Here is a 23,868-nt window from a genome sequence, read left to right as displayed (position 1 = left end):
ATTGGACTACGGTTCAGAAGATCCCAGGTTCAAACCCCACAACCACCAAGTTGCCGCTGTTGGGCTCTTGAGCAAAGCCCTTAACCCCTTAACTGCTCAAATGTGTAATGAGATAAAAATGTAAGTCGCTCTGGATAAGAGCGTCTGCCAAATGCCTAAATGTAAATTAAAACAGCGAGTTCTGACCAATGCACAGACAAAACCCTTATTTTATTTACCACTATTGAATTAGATGTAAATCAAACACCAACAATAAAACACCTGTCATGTCGTTCACTTAAAAAAAATAATAAAACATGAATGTGTATGTAAGAACACCAGTGGTATTAATAAACGCGCGCACACACACAAAAATATTTCCAATGTTGTATGTTTGGGGGTTTTGGTTTGTCTCTCGCGGCACTGTCTCGTGTTGGTCGCGAGGTGGCGTTGTGAGAGCGCGAGCAGAGGAGAGAGGGGCCCGCTGCCGCCGCGCATGCGCAGTTATTGTTTTGACCGAAAATGCCGTCGGTTTCGAAAACGGCGGCGAGCGCTTCTCCTCAAACCGAGAAACCGACCCACTACACGTAAGTAAAGTGCGCGCTCACAGGGCGAAATGCGTTTTCTGGTAGAAGAGGCTCTCTCTCTCTCTTTGGTACTCGGGTTCCTGGTGGAACTGTGCAGCGCTCGGTATCACTGCGTTCCTTCGTGCGTTTAAATATGGAGCTTTTCCCTTTTCTAAATTCTTTCGTACACACACACACACACACACACGCACAAAAACATACTTACACAAACCCTGGTGAAATACATAGATAAATATACTGTTGTTACGAAAAGATGCAAACATGTTTTAGGCGGGTGTGTGTGTGTGTGTGTGTGTATGTAAAACAAGAAAGCTTGATGTGTGAACACGATTTCAAAAGCAACAACGCAAATCGGGTAGAGGAGCTTCTCTTCTCTTCGCCTCGGCCCGAAGGCTTTTACGCTGCGCTGTTGACGTACGCCATTGCCGTGACGCTGAGGTGCACGTCTCAGATTGTGCGTAAGTTCGGTCTGTAATCGCGATTTGCGTTACGGTTTGTTGTGTTTGAACATCTCCGACATCGGTGCAAGAAACTAGCGCGATGCCTCAGTTCTGATAAAATAACAACTCTCAACTTTGCGATTGTGCCTCTAGTAGTTTTATTCAATTAATCCGATCATAATAATAACTATAGCCGCAATGGCTCACCGCCGTGTTGTTTCTTCCTGCCCCAGCTGAAGTCTCTCCCCCCCTCCCCACTATTTGGCAGGTATCTGAAGGAGTTCCGGACCGAGCAGTGCCCGCTGTTCCTGCAGCACAAATGCACACAGCACAGACCCTTTACCTGTTTCCACTGGCATTTCCTGAACCAGCGGAGGCGCAGACCGATCAGGAGGAGAGACGGGACGTTTAACTACAGCCCCGACGTGTACTGCACCAAATACGACGAAACTACAGGCATCTGTCCGGATGGAGACGAGTGAGTAGCGTTTAACACTTTGCGCGCGCGCGCGCACGCACGCACACACACACGCGCGCGTTTACTGTAATTACAAAACTCCTCTCTTTGCACGAGCGCATTGACGGTTAATACAAAACTTTACGCGCTGAGCGCGCACGCTCGCTTGCTCTCATTATTGCTACTTTTTTTATTTTGCGCTGAGCACGCGCTCGCCGCAGCGCGTCACGCACGAGCGGACACAGGTGACAGTTGGTTTAGATGGCGCGCGTACACGCACGCCCACACCTCTGTGTGAAGTGGCGACGAAGTGAGGTTTTCTTATTTACTTATTTGCAACAACAACAACAAACACTCTGTGTGATGGTACCCTCCTAACTATAAGCGTGTCTCGCGCATCTCGGTCACGTGCTAATGTGGCGGCTACCAGTTAAACTTTGAGAACGCGCGCGCTGGTCCGAGCGCATAAAATGAAACCAGGAAATACATTTGTTATTATAGGTGTGTGTGTGTGTGAGAGAGACAGAGAGAGAGAGAGAGAGAAGTCTGTGTGTGAGAGAGATGGAGGGGTGCTGACTGCTGAAAAAGAAAAAAAAACAACACAAGCAACGACAGGACACACCCCCCGGAGTTCTGTCTCCTGATTGGTTCCCTCCTGCACGTAGTCTTTTTTCATTGGCTCTTACTGGACTGTTTACTATCTGGCTTGGGAAGTTATGGATTATTATTATTAGTAGTAACATTATTATTATTAATGCAAGAAGTGTGTAAGTTTTTTTGGGCTCCAATAAGAAATGCACTTGGCCAAAACACAGTATTTTATTATTAATATTTTTTTTATTATACATTTAATTAGAAAATGTGTGTGGCCAAAGAAGCTACTTCTGAGGTTTATGCAACATGGAAGTGACCAACTGTGCTTCCCTAAAAAAGTTAAAGTTTTACTAATTTTAACCGTTTTGGAGAGATGATTTTATATATACCCCAAAAATAGCCATTCTCAGCGTTATACTGTCTTGTATAAGACAATAATCATTTAAAATGTAATTTATTTATATTTCTATAAGTATTGATACTTAATTATTGTAAGCTTCTAGAAGTAAAGGACCTGTACAAATTGTTGCTTAAATTAATGCATTCCTTGCTAAATTAAGGATTTTCCCTTAAAAAAAGTCTGTAGCGTCAGTAATCATGTCAAATTCATGTTGCAATCAATTTTGTATTTTGCAATACTATGCTTTTTCATGTTTGTCTTTTTATGTAAAATCTAGATTGGCCAAGATCCATCTGAATGATAGTTAAGATTAAGATTAAAAGATATTAAAAAAAAAAGTTACAGACAGTACAGACATAAAAGGACATGCATGCATTTGTGTTTCTTTTTGTCTGATAAAAATACAGTGTGTATGCATATGTACACCAAACAAAGCATGGATCGGCAGATAAGAAGCATGAAGTATTATGTATTGAAGTATTACTATTACCAGTTTAATCAGCTGATGTGAAAATGCCTGTTTTTGTGAAGTATTAAGGTTGGGAGAATGCACCTTGGTTTTTATATATATAGGCCCTTATTTATCTTTCTAAATATTTCTTAGTTTGATATTAATACTCTCACAGAGTTTGGAGAAAAAGGCAGATCAGAGGCTTTTAACATAATTTTTGATAATGTAACGCCATAAAAATGTGTTTCTGTTGCGCCACTCAGAAGCTTTTGCGCTCGGTACAGAATCGTTTATATCTGAGGCTGATCGGCTGATCAGTCACACTGAAAACCAAACGATTCTGCTCATTGGCCGATCGTCCGGTTCATCTTCGTTCGTCGTCCGGATGTAAACCCTGTTTCATTGTAAACCCTTATTCCATTTCTGCTGTTATAGTTCTTTATATTGATTTCCTGCTGTGGTTAGTCGTTGCATCATAATTGTGAACGCATCACGAGTGTTTCCATCCAGTGGATAATAAGAGACTTTATTGAAAATTTCATGCAATAAAAGCCTCGGATTTGCCTTTTTCTCCAAACTCTATAAGTGAATTAGTCTCAAACCCACTGATTACACACGCTTACTCCAGTCTCACAACACTGTGAGTGCTAATTAGACTAAAAAGCATGTATTAAAAGCTGCATGTGTCGTGTACGCGCAGACACTCAACCTGCGTGCTCACTGCATGATGAGTTTTGAGACTTGTTTGGAGGTGTGTGAGTTTCTTTATAATCCTGCAGGCGGTACAGTCTAAGCTACTCATTTGCATCCCATGTGGTATGCGTGAATTTTTTGCAAGTAACTTTCTTTGAAAATAATAATTACGGCGGATGACAGAGATACAGAATGCTTAGTTAAATGTTAAGCTCTTGTATTTGAAGTTTGTATTGTTTAAATGCTGTGCTCAGTTTTTAAGCGAGGAAACTAACATAATAAGGAATGGGAGACTTTAATTGGTCGGTAAACTTATTTAATGGTTTAAAACTAAAACTACAAAAAAAAAATTGTAAGAAGTGTAATATCGAATGGAGATATTTATAAAATTGTGATACTTATTGAATAATAAGTTTAATCGAATTAGCACCGAGGTATCGTGATAATATTGTATCGGGAGGTGACTGGTGATTCCCATCTCTAGTGGATGATGTTTTAAGATTTCAGTTTATTATTTTAGAAATGCTTTTGCGGCCTCTGAGGATTTATATCATGAGATCATGAAGGCACACATTAGTCAGATTGTTTATGCTAATCCTAAATGTGTACAAACTGACACATGAGCTCAAGTGTCCTGTTAAAAGCCTTGACTGAACTCAAGCCCGTTTGGATATACTGGATCCTCTTCATCTTTCCAGCCCTTACTAATGCTGTTGTAGCTGAATTTTTATAAGAAAAAGTGGAGCTTATTATATAACGCAGATGCTCAACATGTGCAGTCTATACAGTGTATACATGAGAGTCAGGTCACTTTGGAACATATAGTGTGTCTGAGGTTGATTCTGTGATTGATTTCTATTCAATTATTATTTATTGCTTTAATGTGGTGTTAGACTTCCTGTTCAGTGCCGTATGAGGGGAAGATTTTGAGTAGCATGCCTCTTTGCTGTAATCACGCTCACGCTCAGACGTTCATTCATCCAGCAGAAGCCATTCTGTCATTGCTTAGCTGTTACCATAGGAACTGTTGCCACGTAAATGTGAGACGGTTTCTATATTTGAGAAATGAACAGAATCCGCATTTTCAGTATCATACTGTGAGCTCATGTCTGACTTTTTTTTTTAATTTGGTTATAAAACCTATTTTGTGTAGATTTCCTTAACCTTTTTCATCCTTTTTTTTTCTGTAACGCTTTTGAGGATGCATATAGCCACGTCTCTCTCAGACTCAGAGATGGCAATAGACTTGCTCGTTTCCTGTCATATTAATCCAGATATGTGCAAATGTTCCCCTGTGTGAGCTCCTTATTATTTAGATTATCAGTATTTATTTATTTATTTATTTTTCTATTTATTTATTTGTTTATTTTTTGTGTTTTTGCATCACAACCTGTAAAATCATTTGTCTCTGATGATTCAGAACGATTTGTCTGACTGATTTAATCTGCTGCTCAGTTAGCGTGTAGAGATTAGAGAGAGCCTGTAGAGTGTTGTGATTATGTCCAACTTGTACGTTCACTATCTCCGTATCTCACGTTATTCTGGTCCTAAAGTGCACCAGACAGATTTGAGGATGTCATTTTGTTGTACCACTGTTGGCATAGCTGTGTTTCTGGGAGATTAAATAAAGTTTAATCTGTGTAGACAAGTTTAAAAAGAAAAAAGAAGCTTCATACAACTGTCAGTTCCGACCGAGTAAAGCCGATTGAATCCAAGTGCTGGGATGTTCAACTGTACGTATCACTCGGCAGCACAGATGTTCTAACGGTTGTTAATTACACTAACTGTGAGGAGGAACAGCATGGGTGAGAGTAGATCTGTACGGTCCACACAGCTGGAACAGGGGGAAGATCAGCTCAGAGCCAGTCACAGAAGCACTTTCAGAGAGAAAACACATCGCCTTAGTAATCACTTCTACGTCGTTCCGAATCGCCTCTGAAGCGTCTGTGTTTGGTTTGAGTTACAACAAGGTGTGGAGAGGACCTCGTCTGTCACTTCATTCTCACTCCAAATAGTCCCTCGAGTGCGATGCGGTTTTTTGGTGTAAATTGCAAATTGGCAGAGAGAAATCTGTGCAGTCAAAGACAAGCCTTGACCTCGGGTCTAGCAGATTTGCATTTTATTACTAACTGAGAAATGTGTAACCTGGTGTATTTGCATGAGCAGGGGTTTAAAAAAGGTGCAGCTGGTTTGACGGGTCTCAGAGTCTCTTGGCAGAGCGGTAGGTCTCACGCGTTAGATCGTCCACGAGACCTGGCAATGACTGGGAAAAATCGGGACAAAACAGAGTTAAACAGAATTTTTAAAAATGAAATGTCCTGTTTTTCAGCTGCCCTTACTTGCACCGGACCACTGGTGACACAGAGCGCAAGTACCACCTACGCTATTATAAGACTGGCACCTGCATCCATGAAACAGACGCTCGAGGCCACTGCGTGAAAAATGGTCTCCACTGCGCCTTTGCTCACGGGCCTCACGACCTCCGGCCTCCAGTCTATGACATCAGGTGAGTGCCATTACTTTTACACACGATTGTGTATCGATGTGAATTGTAGTCATGTTTTATACTCGATATAATTAAGTTTGAGGCTATCCTCGAATACACCGTGTCTCAAAGCACTTTCCTCAGAATAGGATGTGTCATTTAGCTGGAGCCTAAAGTCTGGTTTCAGGCATCTCCAGATTCATGTTTGCACCATTCTGGGGTATCAAGAGCGAGAGTTAAGGCTCTTCATGATGGCCTAGCTCAGGGGTCGGCAAGCCCTGCAGTCCTGCAGATTTCAGCTCCAACCCTAAAAAAAAGAAAATAACTGACCCGTCTGTAGCCTTAGTAATCCTGAAGACCTCAGGATTGCGGCTCCTTAGGACCGAACTTGTCGACCCCTGGCCTGGTTGTATCTCTTACATACCAAGGAGGGCATGACGGTGCTCCTACGGCTCTGCTCCACAAAGTACCTGATGTGCCTCCTCCACACAGCTTGTGGGCTTCGGCACCAACGGAACACTTTCATACACAGCAGAGTCTGGATAAGAGTTAAGAGCAGAAGAACACCAAACCAAACCATCTGCTCTCATCTGCTGTAAAGAGCTCCTGTAACACTGAGATCAGAGCTGTCTCTCAAAACATCATTTCGAAATGATGCACAGTGGTGCAGCAGGAGTAATCTTTAATTATGAAAAGGTAATGCGGTGTCCAGTGTGGAGCTTCACAGAGACAGAAGAGCTGTAGCCTCCAATGTTATCTTCTGTCTCTTTTAGGGCTGCAACAACTAATCGATAAAATCGATAATTATCGATAATGAAATTCGTTGTCAACGAATGCCGTTATCGATTGGTTGGGCTGCTCACGTCACTGAGGAGACCGACCACAAGATGCACAAATACACAAAGATAGACAGCCGCTCGCACAATGGAGGTTACAGAAACGTCTGCAGGAAAAAGCGTGCGCCCAGAGTCCTGATAGCAATTTACATTAAACGTCTCTAAGAAGACGGTAACCTGCACGCTATGCAAGACCGAGCTTTCATGGCATGGTAGTACCACAGTCATGCACGAACACACGTGTTACGGATGGGGAAATGTCAGCAGGGTCAGTAAAAACTGTATCTCTTCATCGTGTAAAAGTTGTATAGTTTACGTGCTTTCGTTTAAACTATTTGCTAACTTCGGGACAGTCGCGCTAGATCTGTTCACGTGCTACTCGCTGGCATCACACTGCGCAATCACCTCAGGAGCAATAGTGATTAATTTAATGGCGCTATTTTAGATTAACTTAAATTACACGCTGCGAATAACAGTAGAATATTACATTTAGTGATTGTTGTGGTTTTCAGCGAATGCAAATGACAGTATATTTGTGACTATTAGCTTTTTGCATTTCTACAGTTTTTTTATAGTTTACTACAACGTTAACTTGTTAACTAGCAAATGTGTTTTCAAACGTAATTTACTGTGGTTTTAGTTATGCATATATCATTTTATTATACAAAATTGCATTATTTTAGCTGTTTATATCTTAACAACTGAATGTCAGTTTTATATGCTGTATATATCTATAACTGTGTGTATATATACATATAAACACACACTGTCAACTTGCCGTCTGCAATTATTGTTAAAAAAACAAAACAAATGTTGATTTACATAAAATAAGCATTAAATGTCAAATTTAAAGATCTTTAAACTCTATATGTGGCTTTTGCATTTTTTAAAGTTTACTTTTACACATAAATAATACCCTGATTTATGGTTTTATATAGTTATAAGCAAAACATCAAATTAAAGAAGCGTTTAGGTTTTATCTGATTAATCGCCCAACTAATCGATTATTAAAACAATCGTTAATTGCAGCTCTAGTCTCTTTTATTTTTGTCACTCGTATCAGGGGTAAGGGGTTAAAAGGTGGGCAAGATTGCAATAATCAGCAAAAACTGTTTACAGACAATCAACACATATGTGTCAGTAGGTATTGTTGATACTCTTAATATCATGACGCCATTGTCTAAAGAGTTTTTATTGTTTTCGACGCCGTGAACGAAGCTGGAAAATAACAGACCTGCTCATTGGCAGAACCAGGAAGTGATTTGATTTTCTTTCCTGTTTCTGCTGAAGCAGGGGATTTCTGTGGCGGCTTCCTAAATACTCTTCAGGCAAAATGTTCAGTTACGACTCGTTTACCTTAAAGGTGAAACCAAAAGTTTAACCGTTGCTTGATATGTTCTAAAAGAGAAAAGGCGATTCATAAATAACCCAACGCAGTCATGCTTGTAAATATCCCGGAGAGAATGTGATTCCCCGGTTGAATAACAGAAAATAATAAAGATTTAGATATGCTGTCTTGCAGTTGCCTAGCAACCAGTATGTGGTAATTTGAAGTCACTGCTGCATCTTTGTTTGAGTTTTCACCTTTTCCAGCTCGAGAGTCCCTGGCTCTGAATGCATGCGTTTGTTTGTTTGTTTGTTTGTTTGTTTGCTTTTGTCTAATTTGTTCACATCCCCTTTCACAGAGAAATACAAGCACAAGAAGCTTTGCAGAACGGCCAGTTAGGTTCTGGAGAGGGAATCCCCGACCTGCAGCCGGGGGTTCTGGCCAGCCAGGCCATGATAGAGAAGACTCTTATAGAAGATCCTCGATGGCAGGGTGAGACTCGTTAAACACTACACTAGAATCACGAAGACAAAGCAAGTGCACTCGGTCTGATTCGGGCGCCGTTCTCTTTGTCCTTATTTCCACAGACACCAATTTTGTTTTGGCCAACTATAAAACAGAGCAATGCACCAAGCCCCCTCGTCTGTGCAGACAAGGCTACGCCTGTCCCCATTACCATAATAGTCGAGATAGAAGACGGAATCCCCGCAAGTTCAAGTACAGGTAGGAGCGAGCGTCTCGCTTTGCACACAGCAACGTGTTTGGAGAAGGAAAAGAGCGCTTGGGCATGAACCTGCATCCTCTGGTCCCTCACAGGTCGACTCCGTGCCCGAGTGTGAAGCACGGCGATGAGTGGGGAGAGCCGTCAAAGTGTGAGAGCGGAGACGGCTGCCAGTACTGCCACTCACGCACCGAGCAGCAGTTTCACCCCGAGGTCAGTGAAATACAGCTAAAATTAAACTAAAATTATCACTCAAATTATACTAAGAGTTTCTTTCCTGTCCGTCCAGATGGAACTGTTTATTTCAGGTTTACTGCAAACCTTAGAAACTCACGTGTCTTCTGTTCTACTCATTCAGACTCTCTCTGGCATTTTTATTCATTTACATTCACTGTGTATTGTGTATAAATATATATGGGTTCACATTAGAATTAGAGCTGTGATATGACGGGCCTAATCATGATCTGTATCTAGTCAGGACTGTAAAATAAAAAAATCTGATTTTGATTTCATTAACAGTTTTGCATTTTGCTTTCACATCTCCTTCCACACTGTTCTCATGTTTTACGTTTCCTTTATTGCTTATTTGTTTCATACCAATAATATATAATAGTGAAAATGCACTTTTTTAAGAACAATGTTTATTTCCCGTTCAATAAATACACAACAGTTGTTTAGTAATAACTATTATAACCACCTGATACCATAATGTCACAATAACTAGACGATGACGATTAGATTTATATCTCGATTCTATAAGGATCGGTAGTTTATAAAGATCAATCTTCCATTTTTTTTTAAAGAAAAACTCGCTTTTTGAAATTTACATTTAAACTTTATTACATTTGTGTAATAAGATGTAGCCCGTTCATATTTACAATCGTTTTCACACCTAAAAACCAAACACAGCATTTAAACAAAACAAATTAACTTCTTAAACAAGAGCTACATTATTACTGAGCAGCGCGTGTCTGTCATCCACCATAATTATTATTTCTAACCAAGCTCGGCAAATAATTCGCTCCTACACCACAACATGTGAATAGTTCAGAGCGCCACCTGTAGGATTATAAAGAAACAGCCCCATTTTACTGCCTGAAATGCGGCTTCTAACGCGTGAGATTACTCAGACTTGATTTGCGCTCGCAGTGTTTTGAGGCTGGTGTAAGAGTGTGTAATGAGTGTTTTTAGACTAATTCACTTACAGAGTTTAGAGAAAAGGCAGATCAGGGCTTTTAAACACGTGCGACTCCTGGTAATGTACTGTAATAACAGTGTGTTTTTGTTGCACCACTTTCTTTCTGAGGCTGATGAGCTGGTCTCCGCTCGCTGCCGCTTAAACTGAAGTCTATCCAGTCCTGTGCACCAGCTGATCGAAAGTAAAAAATTATTTTTTAAAAACTGATTGTGGATGCGTGAATAACAAATGTCCATGTGTATTTCTGCAGATTTATAAGTCTACAAAATGTAATGACATGAAGCAGACTGGATACTGTCCCCGGGGGCCATTCTGTGCTTTTGCACATGTTGAGAGTAAGTTAAAAGACGTTTCTGTGATTTCTTTTTTGGAATTGTTTTCGTTGACAAAGACTAAAATCAGAAGTTAAAAATTGTTTGTTTATTTCCTAGGAATTCCTTCTACTGAGGAGACCATGAGCACTCTGCTCACAGCGATGCAGTCAAGCTCTCAAGTTAAACTGGGTTCCCAGCAGTACCCCGAGTGTCCCGGCAGTGACTGGAGCAGCACCGCCAATTCCATCACCAGCAGCACCAGTAACAACGGGCAGACGGCAAGCGTATGTGTTTGCCTGTTAACACACACACACACACACACACACACACACACACACACACACACACACACACACACACACACACACACACACACACACACACACACACACACTTCTGGAGTGCTGAGAGTCGAAATATGACATGTTTAAACTCTAAACACTCAATCCACAGTATTTAACCCTTAGGAGTCTTAGGATAATTTGGTCATTTTTTAATCCTTTGGATTTTGCCTTCATATCCCACAGTGATAAATGTTTTCACTGCCACTCTCATTTTTTTTTTTTTTGCCTTTTTTCCTCCAGCACAATATTAAATCATAAAATAGGATTTAAATGTATTCATTTATTTATTAAATAACTTTACCATAAAAACATAATGAAGAATTTTAAATGTCTTTAAAAGTCACCATGTAAAAAACTATTTGCAACCAAAAGCAGGTAGGCCTGTTTTTTGGTTTCCTTTTTATAGCTGAGGTAGCTATACTCTCACAGTCCTGCGTATCATTGTAAACTAACTTTTGGTATGGCACAGATATAAAAAACAACAACAACAACTTAAAAATTAATATCAATAAATAAATAGTTTTTACTGGGGAAGCACATGCTCAGCTTGTGGCTTTAAAATTCATTGAATCCACATCACGAAAGGATTTCCTAATAACAATGGACTTAAAATCATGTCTCCAAGCATTAGAAAATATAAAAACAGATTATCCAACAATCATGGAAATCCTAACCAAGTTATGCTTTTTAGAAGGCAGTCATTTTAACATGATTTTCTGTTGGATACCCGGACACTCAGGAGTCCCTGGTAATAAGAAAGCGGACAAAAATGCTATTCATACCCTTCCAGTTTTAAAACCAATTTTAAATGTATACATCAAAAATAAACAGCGATTGGAATGGGCCCAATGCCTTAATAATAAACTACATGAAATAAACCCTGATGTTGGATCAGAACATACTTTTCCTTTTAATAATCGTTGGTTTCAAGTCACTTATACAAAATGCAGAATAGGACAATCAAAAGCTACAGACATGTTTACTGTCTAGAGAAAATCCCTTCTGTCCATCAAACATATTTTATTAGATTGTAACTCTTTTAGTCCTTTGATGAACTTGTTTTATTCTGTTGACACTTTTTAAACAAAAAAAAATAAAAATTTAGTTTTAAAGTTCTTAGAAAAAGTTTATTTTAAAGATCTTTTTTACTTTTAAAATTGTATGAAAAAAACCGACTCTCACCATGAATATAGGTGTAGAAGTCGGCATGGCGTTAAAAACAAAACAAGTGCAACTTCAAACTCCTTAAAACCTCTAAATGTTAGCATAATATCTCAGTGTTCTTCTCTGTCCATGCGCGTCTCCTGTGTGTGTCTTCTGCCTCCCTCTTTCTTTGCAAAACTATTTGTTTATTTTTTCCATTTTTATTTGGTCTCTGAACATCAGATACGAACCAGCATAGAATTTCGAGCCAGCACTTTTAATAGAAGTTCATAGCCATCTACGTGATCTACACTTTTTTTCCCCCAAAAAAAATGCTTACGGAAACATCATTTTCAAATTTATATGATCCTATCTACATTTTATGTGGTCTGTCAGACCAAGCTATTTGTCTTGTCGAGTGTTTTTATACTCTAACGTGAACTTGATCACACCGGTGACATTTGACTCTTAAGGGTTAATACACATCAAATCAAATGGTCCTTATTGTCCTTATTGTCCTTTTTCTTTCGTGATATTTTGTTCAGTTATGTTCTTGTTGGGTTGATTTGCATGTTTATTTTTTTCACTTGCCGTCTGTAGGAAGAGTTGCACACTTTCAGACTGAGATTTGAACTTAAATTAGGCTTACGATGAACAATTTGGCCAGGCCCGGAGCCCAGACCACTCCTGACGCTCCCGTAGAATTAAAAAGTGAATTAAATGAACCAAAGGCTGCAGACCCTGGCTTTCTGGCCGCCTCTGAAAGATCTCCTTTAAGCTCCTCTGTGCTTCTCTCCTTCAGGTGTCATGCTCTAATAGTCCAACTGTAACGTCGAGCTCAGGAAGCATCAGTTCATTGTCCCCAATTGGACCCATCGGCAGGCCCAAAAGCTTTACTAATGGTAGCTTATGTTCAGAGTCCACCACGTCCAGTGTTTCGTCTCCGACGTCTAACTATCCCAAAGCTCCGGGGTTTGAACGGGAGGACCAGGTATTCCACGACTCGTTTCTCTTTACGCTCTCTGAAAGCGCCTTTCCTCCAGAACTGCAGACGTGGCCACACTGCCAGCCTTTCTGTTCTGTTCGATTCTTTTTATTTCCATTTAATTATTTAAAACTTTATTAATTTTTTTATGTTTTTTTTTTATACCAAACGTGAAATCATTTGACACGTTGTGGAAAAGTTTTTTTTGTCCTGTGTTTGCATTTTGCATCACTAATGGGCTAATTTATACAATTTCTTTCTCACCTACCGTATAGTACTCCTGTTAATTATCTGACTTTATAGCTTCCATTTAATGTGATTATATGTAATTTTCTTTTTTTTTTTTTTTAGGCAAAGAACCATAAAGGCCAGTGTGGAGAAAATAATCAGAAGATATTAGACCAAGATAAGCAGGTGAAGACATGCAGCCCTCAGCCTTGATCTAGAGATACGTGCTTACGCTTTTGCGCTCTATTACGATACGGCGTCCTGACCGTGTGTTTCATGTCCTTTTAGGGCCACGGCAGCATATTTTCTGTGGTGAACCCGCTGGCGTCCAGCATAACATCAAGCATCACGTCCAGCTTGGCCTCGAGTATCGGCTCAGACAGCTCTTCTCCCACAACGCTATCAACTATGAATGCAAAAGCTACGCCGTTCTATCCAGGAAGCAATACGGTTGAGTCAGTAATAGGTATGTGAGAAGCATATTTATGTGATATTAGCTTTCTCTAAGAAGTGCATTTCTGCAAGATGCACTGATGTTTATTTAAATGATAAACTTAATAAATTAGTTTTTTCCCCTTATATATATATTTTTTGTTTAAGGCTCTGCACTGGATCTAAACTTCAATGACATCAGCGTTGCCTCCCTCGATAAAGACCTAGAGGACCAAGACAATAATGGCTTCGGGATAGCAAGTAAGAAAAGCATGGAATGCTTATTTTTTATCAAAGTATGTGCATGTTTTCTTTAATCTGATGCTTGATGTCTTCTCTCATCTGAAGGTCAGAGGTTATTAGGAGGCTCAGACCCTGTCAACATTCCCGGCTCTCTGGCACGCTGTTCGTCCCTGCATTCCTCCTCCTCTCTGTCCGCCTCTCCGCTCAGCTCTCTGTCCCAGTCTTTGTCCCAGTCGTTGCTCGGCGGGATGGCTTCCCAGCAGAACCAGACGCAGAGCTTGCCCATTAAAGCCGAGCACGGCCTCCTGGGGACGCCTACGTCTACACAGAACTCTTTGGGTAAGGGAAACGTAAAACTCAGGGCCAAACGTTTATTTACAGTATACATGAAGTTTATATAATGGAAGTGGCTGTTATTCTTATAAGAGCTTTGCTTTAGAGACGGTGTCTTTTTGCCTTCAGTGAGAAAATGTAAGAAACCACCCTGTGTATTTCCTCAATTCTGGTTCTTCCTCAGTAGCAGCCCCCCCCATACCCCGAACAACTAACGAGAACCTAGAAACGTCTTTGGACTAGGGATGCACCGATACCGGTATCTGGTATCAGCCTCGATACCACATTTTCTAAAGTACTCGTACTCGTAAAAAATCCCCCAATACCAGAGACCGATACCACGGTCTGAGAAATGTCTATGTTTGAGCGGCGTGTAAGGGGTTAATCACAGGCGCCGAAATGTCCAGATACAAACTAATCCCTTTTTTGGTTAAATTATATGATTAAAGCTGTTACCTAAATTAAGAGGTCATTTAAATCATGTTTTTATTAAGTACTCGGTATCGGTATCGGCGAGTACTGAAATGCAAGTACTCGTACTCGTTTTCCAAAAAAGTGGTTTTGTTGCATCCCTACTTTGGACCACACAGACACTTCATGTTCACAAATAAACATCCAGGGATGAATGAACTTCTGTCTAAAAGGTTCGAACAACCCATGAGACAATAAAAACCGCACATGGTGAAAGAGTTGGAGGCGCGAGGAGCCACATCCTCATGTTCATCCATTATGTGTATTTTATCTTGGCTTGAAAAGCTGTCTCATACAAGGTCCAAGCTCATACTTCAGAGCCAGGCTGAATTTAGCAGGTGATCATCAGGCCTTTGGAGGACTGTCCCCCTGTCTCAGTTCTCTGTTTGACCGGAAGGACGAGTAGTGTGTATGAAGAGGAAATGGTGAGACTTTTACTACATGTGGAGTGAACTGCAAGGGAGGATATAAACCTGACCTGGGGGAAAAACGGAAGGGGCAGAAATTCCATGAATTGTGACGTTGACCCCCCAAGCATTTGTTTGAAGTTCAAGCACTTTAAAAGGCGATCCTGAAGCAGTTTCTTGAAACAGGCGATCCTGTTTTATATAATAAAAGTCTATAAAATATCATATACCTATGTTTCTGGTTCTGCTTGGTGTGACAGGGTTGAACGGTGGAGCCGGAGGTATTTGGGACTTTATGAGTGGCAGCCTGTCTCCGAGTCCATCACCAGTGTTCAGCTCAAGCATGGTCAGCTCCGGCAGCACAGACCTGGCGCGGCTCCTCCGCGATCTGGACGAGGCGAAGAAGAAAATCAAGCAGTGGGAGGACGCCTGGCACCAGGTCAAACAGGTCAGAGACGAGAGAGCGATATTTCAAGCAGCACTCACTAAACAGATGATTGTTTGAATTTTTGATTAGTTTTAAACATGTTGGTCACAAAAAAAAAAAAAAATCACCTCAAACATTCCATAACCCAGTATACTGATGAATATGCTTCTCTGAACAAAGCTAGCCTGCCAAAGTGGATGATGCGATATTTTTAGCAAATAAACGTACATGTATTAGAAGGATATTAATCTTTACTCCTCTTGCCGGTTTCATAAAAGGCGTGCGAGGCATGGCAGAAAGACGCGAAAGAGGCGAAAGAACAGGCGAAGGTGGCCGAGGCGGAGCGGCAGCTGGCCGAGCAGAAGCGCAAAGACTCCGAGCTCAAGCTGAAAGAGCTGCACGGAGACTTTGACACGCTCTGCCGTTCCCCCGGCACGCCCCTGCTGCGCAGCTACGGAGACCTGGACCAGCTCCCACTGCCAAAGCTGCACTCCATCCAGAACCAGCTGCGCACAGACCTCGACCTGATCGACGGGGTAAGAAGATCACGATCCCACAACCTAACACTCAGCATGTCTGTGTTTATCATAGGGGTGTGAGGGAACAGCACGGTACTGCTTTCCTGTGATTAAGGAAATACATGTGCTGGGCTGGAAAAAGAGAAATTTTCTCTGATTTAGTGTCTGTAAGCATCCAAACGGAAACCAGGAGTGAAAACGCTTTTGCATTGGATATTTATGTTACAAATTCTGAGCAATAACTTGTAAAGTAGAATCTTTTAAACTTTAATGTTTGTTTTAGTAATTTAAGGGGTTTCCCGGGTTTTTTTCTGGAGAGCGTCAAATTGTCCTTGGCAGCCTAACTCTGTGACATCAAATGCCTTAAATCATCTCCTCGTTTATTATGTATTGCCTATAAAAGGGTGCGATGTGTGCGACGTTTCTGTCGGCCCATTCGGATGGCGGTGCGCTCGGCACAGCAGGTGTTGTATATCCGAGACTGATCAATCTGAGAAGCAGACAATTCCAGTCACTGGCTGATCAAACGGTGCATCTTTATTATAAATGTAAAAATAAATAAAACCTTTTAGATTCAGTGTGGCGATACGTGACTCAGCACACAAAAGAACTGTGATTCATAACTGAATAGATTTTTCTCTAAAGTGCACCCTTTTCCTGCAGGGTCAGATTTACTCAGTTTAGCATATTTGTTCCGCCCCTGTATGAGAGGCTTTTACGAGGTTTCTCTTCACATCATCACTAGACAATGGATTTGGCATATTTCTTGACTTTATCATCCTTTATGAATAGCTGTGGATTCACCTGTAAAGTCTTCACACCACATACAAACTGTTATACAGGGCCCCTGTGAATAACTCATGCACTGATCTGACGTTTTCTTCTAGATTACATTACATTAAAAAATGTAAATCACGCTCGAAATGTTTTCACAGTGCGTTCTAACGTATCGTAATGAGCCATGCTAACTCTGAGCAACCTCCTGATGATCTTCAGATCGTACCAGTTCAGGATGAAGTTAGGGGAATGTGGGAAAGCCCTCTTAGTGTCTTAAACCGAGAGACTCCACACGTTTTTGTAAAACCTAATCAATAAAATCCGTCGGTGTGTAAAGAAAACGCAGTCTTCAGTGGACGTGATAAAAAACGTGATCATTTGTACAGTGAGAGTTGTAAAGCCGTCATTATTATGAACTCACTTAAGCGTGATCTGAGCAACATCGCGAGTATAGTCGGGTCCAGATATTGCACTTTAATTATTCTCATTTTTTTCAAAATTTAAACGTTTGTGTATTTCAAGTTAAAAAATTTTTTTTTGTTTGTTTTTTAAAAGTATTGTTTCAGACTGCACTGTACTAGTTTAATTTGCACTAGATTTAGTTCAGGAAGACATAAAGATATTTTAAAACAGTGTAGAGTTTTTATCACATTCGCTCTCTAACTTGTTCACAAGAAAAGATTACGTGAGGTAAGCAGCGAGTCTAGTAAACTCTGTGATTTAATAAACAGTCAGTTTTCCCCAAAAGTGCATTAATTGCTATCTTGGTAGCCGAGATCATGAAGTAAATGTAACATGGTAAAGGTACATGGGCGGTTAGTGCAGTACTGCCACCTGCTGGGCACGAGTGGTAAGCAGAAGATCGGCAGAAAAAAGCTCTTTCGCTTAATACGAAACCATCAGAAACACAAGTTTAGGGCTGCAACTAACGATTATTTTAATAATCTATTAATCTGTCGATTCATTTTCCGATTAATCGGATAAGAAAAAACACAAAAGCATTCATTTCCAACACTTTATTCAATAACAGAACTAAAACCTTTAGAAAGTGCACAAACATGTTGCTCCTTGAGCTGTTATAACAATAATAAAATAAAATAAAAATAGACTAACACAAAAAACACAGACATGTATGCTCTACATCTGCCAAATAGATACAGTGAAACCTTGGATTATGAGCATAATTCGCTCCAGAAGCGGCTCGTATTCCCAAACACTCAAAAACCAAATTAAATTTTTAAAAACTCACTAACGGAATCACTGCGGCCTCCGCCATGTATCTTTCTTCTACCTCAGCTCATTTTTAAAATTTTTGCTCCGCCCTGTCTATGAGGCGCCGAACTCTGCTAGCATCAGTGCGCGAGACTGAGTGTGTTCACTTCGCTCCACGCTCAACTGAAGTTTTTTTTTTTTTTTTTAAAATCAAATGTCTCCGCATCGCACGACACAACGAATCGATTATGAAATTCGTTGCCAACGCTTTTAGTAATCGATTTTTATCGATTTTATCAATCCGTTGTTGCAGCCCTACACAAGTTACTCAGCGTTTTAATGTGCTTTGATAATTGTTTTAGTTTTTTGATACTAGCTGAAAAGCCCTAACTGCAGCGTAAAGTATATCAGGGCGGGGCTAACACATGTAGCTCCACCCCCAGCTCTGATTGTTGCTGCTTCTAGGTGGTACAATCAAGTAATTACAAATAACAAAAAGGATGCTGCAGTTGCAAAAAAACTAAAGAAAGTGATCAAAATTGTTCTAAATATATTTTGATTGTACCTACGCAGTGAAATTATTAATTGTAAATCTTCAGTCTGTTACATAATACAAATATATAAACACCTGCATTTGTACATGTATAATTTATAATCCATATTTTAATTGTAACTATGCAGCAAACTGATCAGGTGTTTCATATATAAAATACACAAAAGACAGTGGTTTACTTTAATATTTGGATAAAGCTGGTGTTTTAATACTTGTGTTTAATAGACAGCTAGATCTTGCAAAGGACAGCATGAAAGTAATGGCAAAATATGTAATGGTGAAATATTCCTGAATATTTACAATTAATTAATTTGCTGTGTTGTTGCCATTAAAAAGAAACTTTAAATGTTTAAATCCCTTTGGAAGTAATTACTCGATTATACCACATGGTGGCAGCAAGAATCACAGTTGGGGTGGAGCTGAACTTGGCTGCAGGACGGGCTACAGGGACGAATCAGACAATAAACATTAGTGCTAGTGAACTGAATCGATTCGAGTATCACAACAGGATCGACTCGACTCTTTACCTTTGATTGACAGCCTCTATATATTTAAGATGAAAGCGTAATGTTAAGGCACTTGGCTTTGTGTGTAATGCAGATTAATGGAACTGACTGCTCTAACATGCAACTCTATTTTGTTTTTTGTTTGTTTGTTTGTTTGTTTGTTTGTTTTCCTTCAACACAGGTAATATATCAGCTTCAGTCAAAGAAATGTATAGTTTGCCAAAAGCATGATCGTTGCATCGTATTGCAGCCTTGCCAACATTATGTACTTTGTGAAAACTGTGCACCTAGTAAATCCGAATGTCCTTACTGTAAAACGAAAATATTGAAGTGGTGATGTACAGATGTTTAAGGTACTTTTTAAAAAATTCTAGCCCTTTGAAGAACTACTAATACAGATAAAGCTTACAGATTCCACATAGCAGAAATGTTTTTGTGTGTTTGTTTCAGTATTTCATATAGTGATTCAAAATTACAATTATTAGTAGAATATAATAAATGGTGTTTGACTGATATATATGAATCAAATACTTTAAATGCAATACAGGTTTTTATACTAGAATTATAGGTCATTTTTATTAAGCATTAAATTCCCCCCTTGGAAAAAGAGAGAGAGAGAGAGATGTCGTGGACTTTCTAATCCAGAAGCCCTGATTTGACTGTTAATTACAGAAGCATCAGTCAGACATCATTACTGCTACATTACTGTGTGAAGAAAAATGATTTCTTGTTTAAAAGCACTTTGTTGACCTGGAAATTGTCAAAGGGTATTTTAGAAAAAAAAATTGCTTTAAGCTGCTTTTTGTAGAGGTTTTTTGTTTGTTTGTTTGTTTGTTTGTTTAATTATTATTTTATAGATTTTTTTCCCTTCTCATGCTAATGTATGAAGCTTTTTTGCGTGTACTGTGAAACCTAGTAGACTATTTCACATTTCTTAAATCACAACATAGTATATAGTTAGTATTTAGACATCCAGTAGTGCAAGACTGTAGTTACTACTTTTCAATGTTACGTAAATTTTTTTTTTTTACAATCAATAAGTGACAATTTTAAATGCATTTTTAGGCATAACCAGCAGCTCGGATATCAGTAAGGCACATACTGTATGCTAAAGCGTTTAGGTAAAAAAATAGTTTTTTCTGTCTTTTAGTGATTATAATTATTATGATTATTAGTATTATTACTATTATTATTATTATTTTTATTATATCAGTACTGCATTACATAGTTGTTAAAGGAGCACATGTGTTTCTGAAGTTCAAAAAGAAAATTTTTGGGACTTTCAGCCTTTCAGACATGTCAGCCAGGACGTATCTGACACTAGGCCACTCACTCTCAAGTGCCTTGCCTGTTCGATTACTTCAGTGTTTGTGTGCAGCTAGTCAGTGCTTTCGCAAAAACCGACATATTTCCCATTGCTTTCTGGTTTCTCTTGGAGCGTACGCGTGTACTCGCCCAGTTCAAGTGTTTCCTCAGAGATCATTTGTGCTTGCTTGCGCTCAGGACCATAAGCTTAAGCTTTTGTTTGTTTGTTTTTGTTTGTTTGTTTGGTCCCCATTCCTTTCTCTATGATGAGCAATGGTGCTTTATGGGTGCAGCTTCAGTATCTTTAAAATAAAATTAAGAAAAAAAAAATCAATATTAAAATCATCTTTGATTTCAATATTTAGGAATATACGAATAGATTCAGGAAATAACCGTGTAATTCTTTGATTGCAAATTTAAAACTGGCTTTCTTTTTACGTTGTTTTGTAACGTTTTTTTGAATTGTAGTGCTCTTTAGTGTTTACAGATAAACAAATCTATGATGTTTAACTTTATTATATTTTTTTTCTTTCCATTTGAAATTTAAAGGTTTAATGTGCTTTGGTTAATCTAATTGAATGACCTACTACTGTGTACAATAGGTAAATGGATTTCTTTTCTTTTTTTTTGTTTGTGGTCCTTTAATTTTATAGCAATGAAGCCGTGCATTAAACAGCCATGTTTCTTTGACCTTGGGATAAATGGTTTAAATGTGATTTATGATAAACATGGCCCAGACTTTTTTTTTTTTTTTTTTTTAATCATATGATTTCTTGTTGTCTTTTTGTCCACCTTTAATTTGTAGAGCTGTTTGTAGTTAGTGAGGAGATTAAGCTGGTTAGAACAATCGCCGCGTCTCTTAGTCGCGTTAGCTAGATCACCCTGCCGTAAAAAGTTTGTCGGTGCAGGCAAGAGGTGTCGAGGTATTTTTAAATTTTTTTTATTTTGCATTTTTTTAATCCGTAAAAGCTCCGAACAACATAACACGCTCTCAAATCCATTTCTCAAATGAGGTTCGATGCGTGTCGTTTTCAATCAGCTGACGCAGATCTGTTTAGTATTGTGTCTGGTGTTTGCCATTGTTGTATATTTCACTCTAAACTCGATTGAAAGTTTAGTTTCCTCACTTTTTTTTAATGAGGGAGTGAACCCTCTCATTAGGTTCCTGGACCATAATATAGATTTTTTAGATGAAGTTAAATTAATAGATAATAAATAAATGATGCAATAGCTGCATCTGGAATGTGGCAGGCTATGTACAGGAGAAAAAAAAAACACAAAATAACACAAGTCTTTAAAATTAGACAACTATTCAATCGAACCAAAGTGGTATTGTAGTTTCATTCTTTTTTTTACTTTCTTAAAACCTTCTATAGTAATTAACAATTCACAGCCCATCGTGTTCAGTTCAGACCGAAACTATGCCAACTGCTTTTTTCTGACAATATTAATGAACTTATAGTTTGTTTTGTAGTTTTTACCAAAGACCCGTTCCCTCTTTTTATTTATATGGAGATATTTTCAGTATCATTCTCAGCATTTGGTAAAAAAAAAAAAAAAAAGGGAAATAAAATTGACGGAATGTCCTTTACACTGCTGTGTGTGTTTAAAAAATATATAACCGAATGGAATCAGTATCGGCCTTTTTATTCTTCTTTGTTCGTGTTTTAGGTTCTAATTGGCTGTTTCTCTAGTGAAGGAATGCCATGGATGTAAATTAAATTTGTGTTAATAATCTTATGTGGCCATATGCATTAGTGCTTATTTGAAGTGTGTGTGTGTCTATATATATATATATATATATATATATATATATATATACACAGTATATATATAAAATTTCTTTTTTTTAAAATGCTAATAGTACTTTATAGTCAAATTATTAAGCCAGTTTCGAAATATTAGTGATTGTGCACTACTTGTATGCTGTCAGAAGTAAAAATGTAAAAGAGTGTGTTTGGACTGTAGGGTGCTTTCTTTAGTTTCTATTTGACTGGTGTTATTATTATTTTTTTGAACAACTTTTTTTTTTTTTAATAAGGAAAACAATTGACGTGAACTGCAATGCACTTTTTTTTGTACAATTTAGTCTTAATTATGTTTAAATTGTCCAAATTGTATATCATGATTTATACATCTAGATGAATAGATATATATAATCTATCCAAAGTTGAAGGGAGCGCTCGAGCTCTCGTGTGCTGTAATGGCTGATGCAGACAAAAGGTTGTGAGGACTGTAGATCTTAAAATGATGGCCTTGTAATGCCTTTAAATTGGCTTAATTTTTATTACTATGATGTTGCATGTGGTATTAATGAATTATCATGCTGTGTAGGATTCAAACACTTATGTGGTCATGTATTGTAGAATACTAAAAGTCGATGTCCTGCACTAACACCATATCTGTGCAAGATGAAATCTCTCCTGAACAAATGTGTGCCTTTGTTTAAAAAAAGAAGAAAAAAAAAACTTAAAAAGAACCAGTTTGTAGTATTCTTTGTCATATCAATTGAGCCAAATTCTTGTGCCTTGGGACATTTTCTCCATGGATTTCTCAGCGTGCAGGCGTCCTGCTGTAGACTGACATCATTTTTGTAATGTATTAAAGACTTACTCTTATGCCTTGGTCCTTTGGGACGGTGTAGCTCTAAGCTTACTTCATGGATCAGTGTTGCATATGGCTTGCATGAGCACTTAAAAGCATGCTTTCAGTAAAGTACGTACGACGTGACGGGCGACATTGTACATTTAAATCGAATGATGATCGAGTGCAACGCGACTCGCTATCGCTAGACTGCTGCATTTTTCTTGTAACTCTGTTTGATTTGTGAATGATTACCGTTAACAATATTGTAGGTGGTGGTGTTGAATTCAGTCGCAGCACGAATTGAATTATTTCCTAATTTCACAGCCCTGATGTCTGTGTCAGCCATGAATTAGTTAGTAATCAATGTTCGAATTTTCTTTGGAAAATAAATGCCCAGGAAAGTGTTATTAAAGAAAAGCACCAAGTAGAAAAGTTCTTTAGAACAGTGTAAATTAACTGTAATTGAGTTGTACCATAACACACTGCAGTGGAATAATCTTTTCATTGTTATTATTTTTTTATTATTATTATTATTATTGTTATTTTTTGTTTGTTTGTTTAGTTTATTTTCTATTAACATGATTATCAAACCTGAGGATTTATGCAATCTTGTATATAAATATATAAATATAATCCTTATGTCTGAACCTGGTTAAATTGACCAGTCTAGCTAGGAGAAAGTTCTTACTTTTTATTATAATACATGCTGGTTAGGAAACAGACAGAAAAGTTCTGATTTGATCTAATGTTGAAACCCTGAATATTGAATGTAATAAAATTTTTAACCGTACCGTAACTCCAATTCAGTTTAAAATGGGTCACTGGACAGAACCGTGGACAGCAGTGGATCTCTGATGTAGCACTAGTTTGTATGACTTGCGAAACGTGACGAATAAATTTTTAAGTTAAACACAAA

At 38.7% G+C, this 23,868-nt stretch overlaps 1 protein-coding gene across 2 annotated transcripts; it reads left to right on the top strand.

The window, feature by feature from the left end:
- Positions 1 to 459: 459 nt before the first annotated feature.
- unkl (unk like zinc finger) lies at positions 460 to 23,868 on the top strand. 2 transcript variants are annotated; one of them, XM_053491742.1, is made up of 16 exons: positions 460 to 566; positions 1,275 to 1,484; positions 5,931 to 6,107; positions 8,608 to 8,741; positions 8,837 to 8,972; positions 9,066 to 9,183; positions 10,419 to 10,503; positions 10,600 to 10,766; positions 12,772 to 12,960; positions 13,306 to 13,368; positions 13,471 to 13,648; positions 13,783 to 13,875; positions 13,963 to 14,196; positions 15,329 to 15,516; positions 15,774 to 16,031; positions 19,243 to 23,868. In XM_053491742.1, exons 1-16 carry the CDS (start codon positions 502 to 504, stop codon positions 19,396 to 19,398), a joined length of 2,451 nt encoding a protein of 816 aa, XP_053347717.1. In that variant the 5' UTR covers positions 460 to 501; the 3' UTR covers positions 19,399 to 23,868. The 2 variants fall into 2 exon arrangements, with proteins under 2 accessions (XP_053347717.1, XP_053347718.1); XM_053491743.1 differs by lacking the exon at positions 12,772 to 12,960.

This window comes from Clarias gariepinus, chromosome 3, assembly GCF_024256425.1.
Source record: "Clarias gariepinus isolate MV-2021 ecotype Netherlands chromosome 3, CGAR_prim_01v2, whole genome shotgun sequence".
Classification (NCBI taxonomy): domain Eukaryota; kingdom Metazoa; phylum Chordata; class Actinopteri; order Siluriformes; family Clariidae; genus Clarias; species Clarias gariepinus.
Note: the sequence above shows the minus strand (reverse complement) of the source record. Positions and strands in the feature narration are given on the sequence as shown.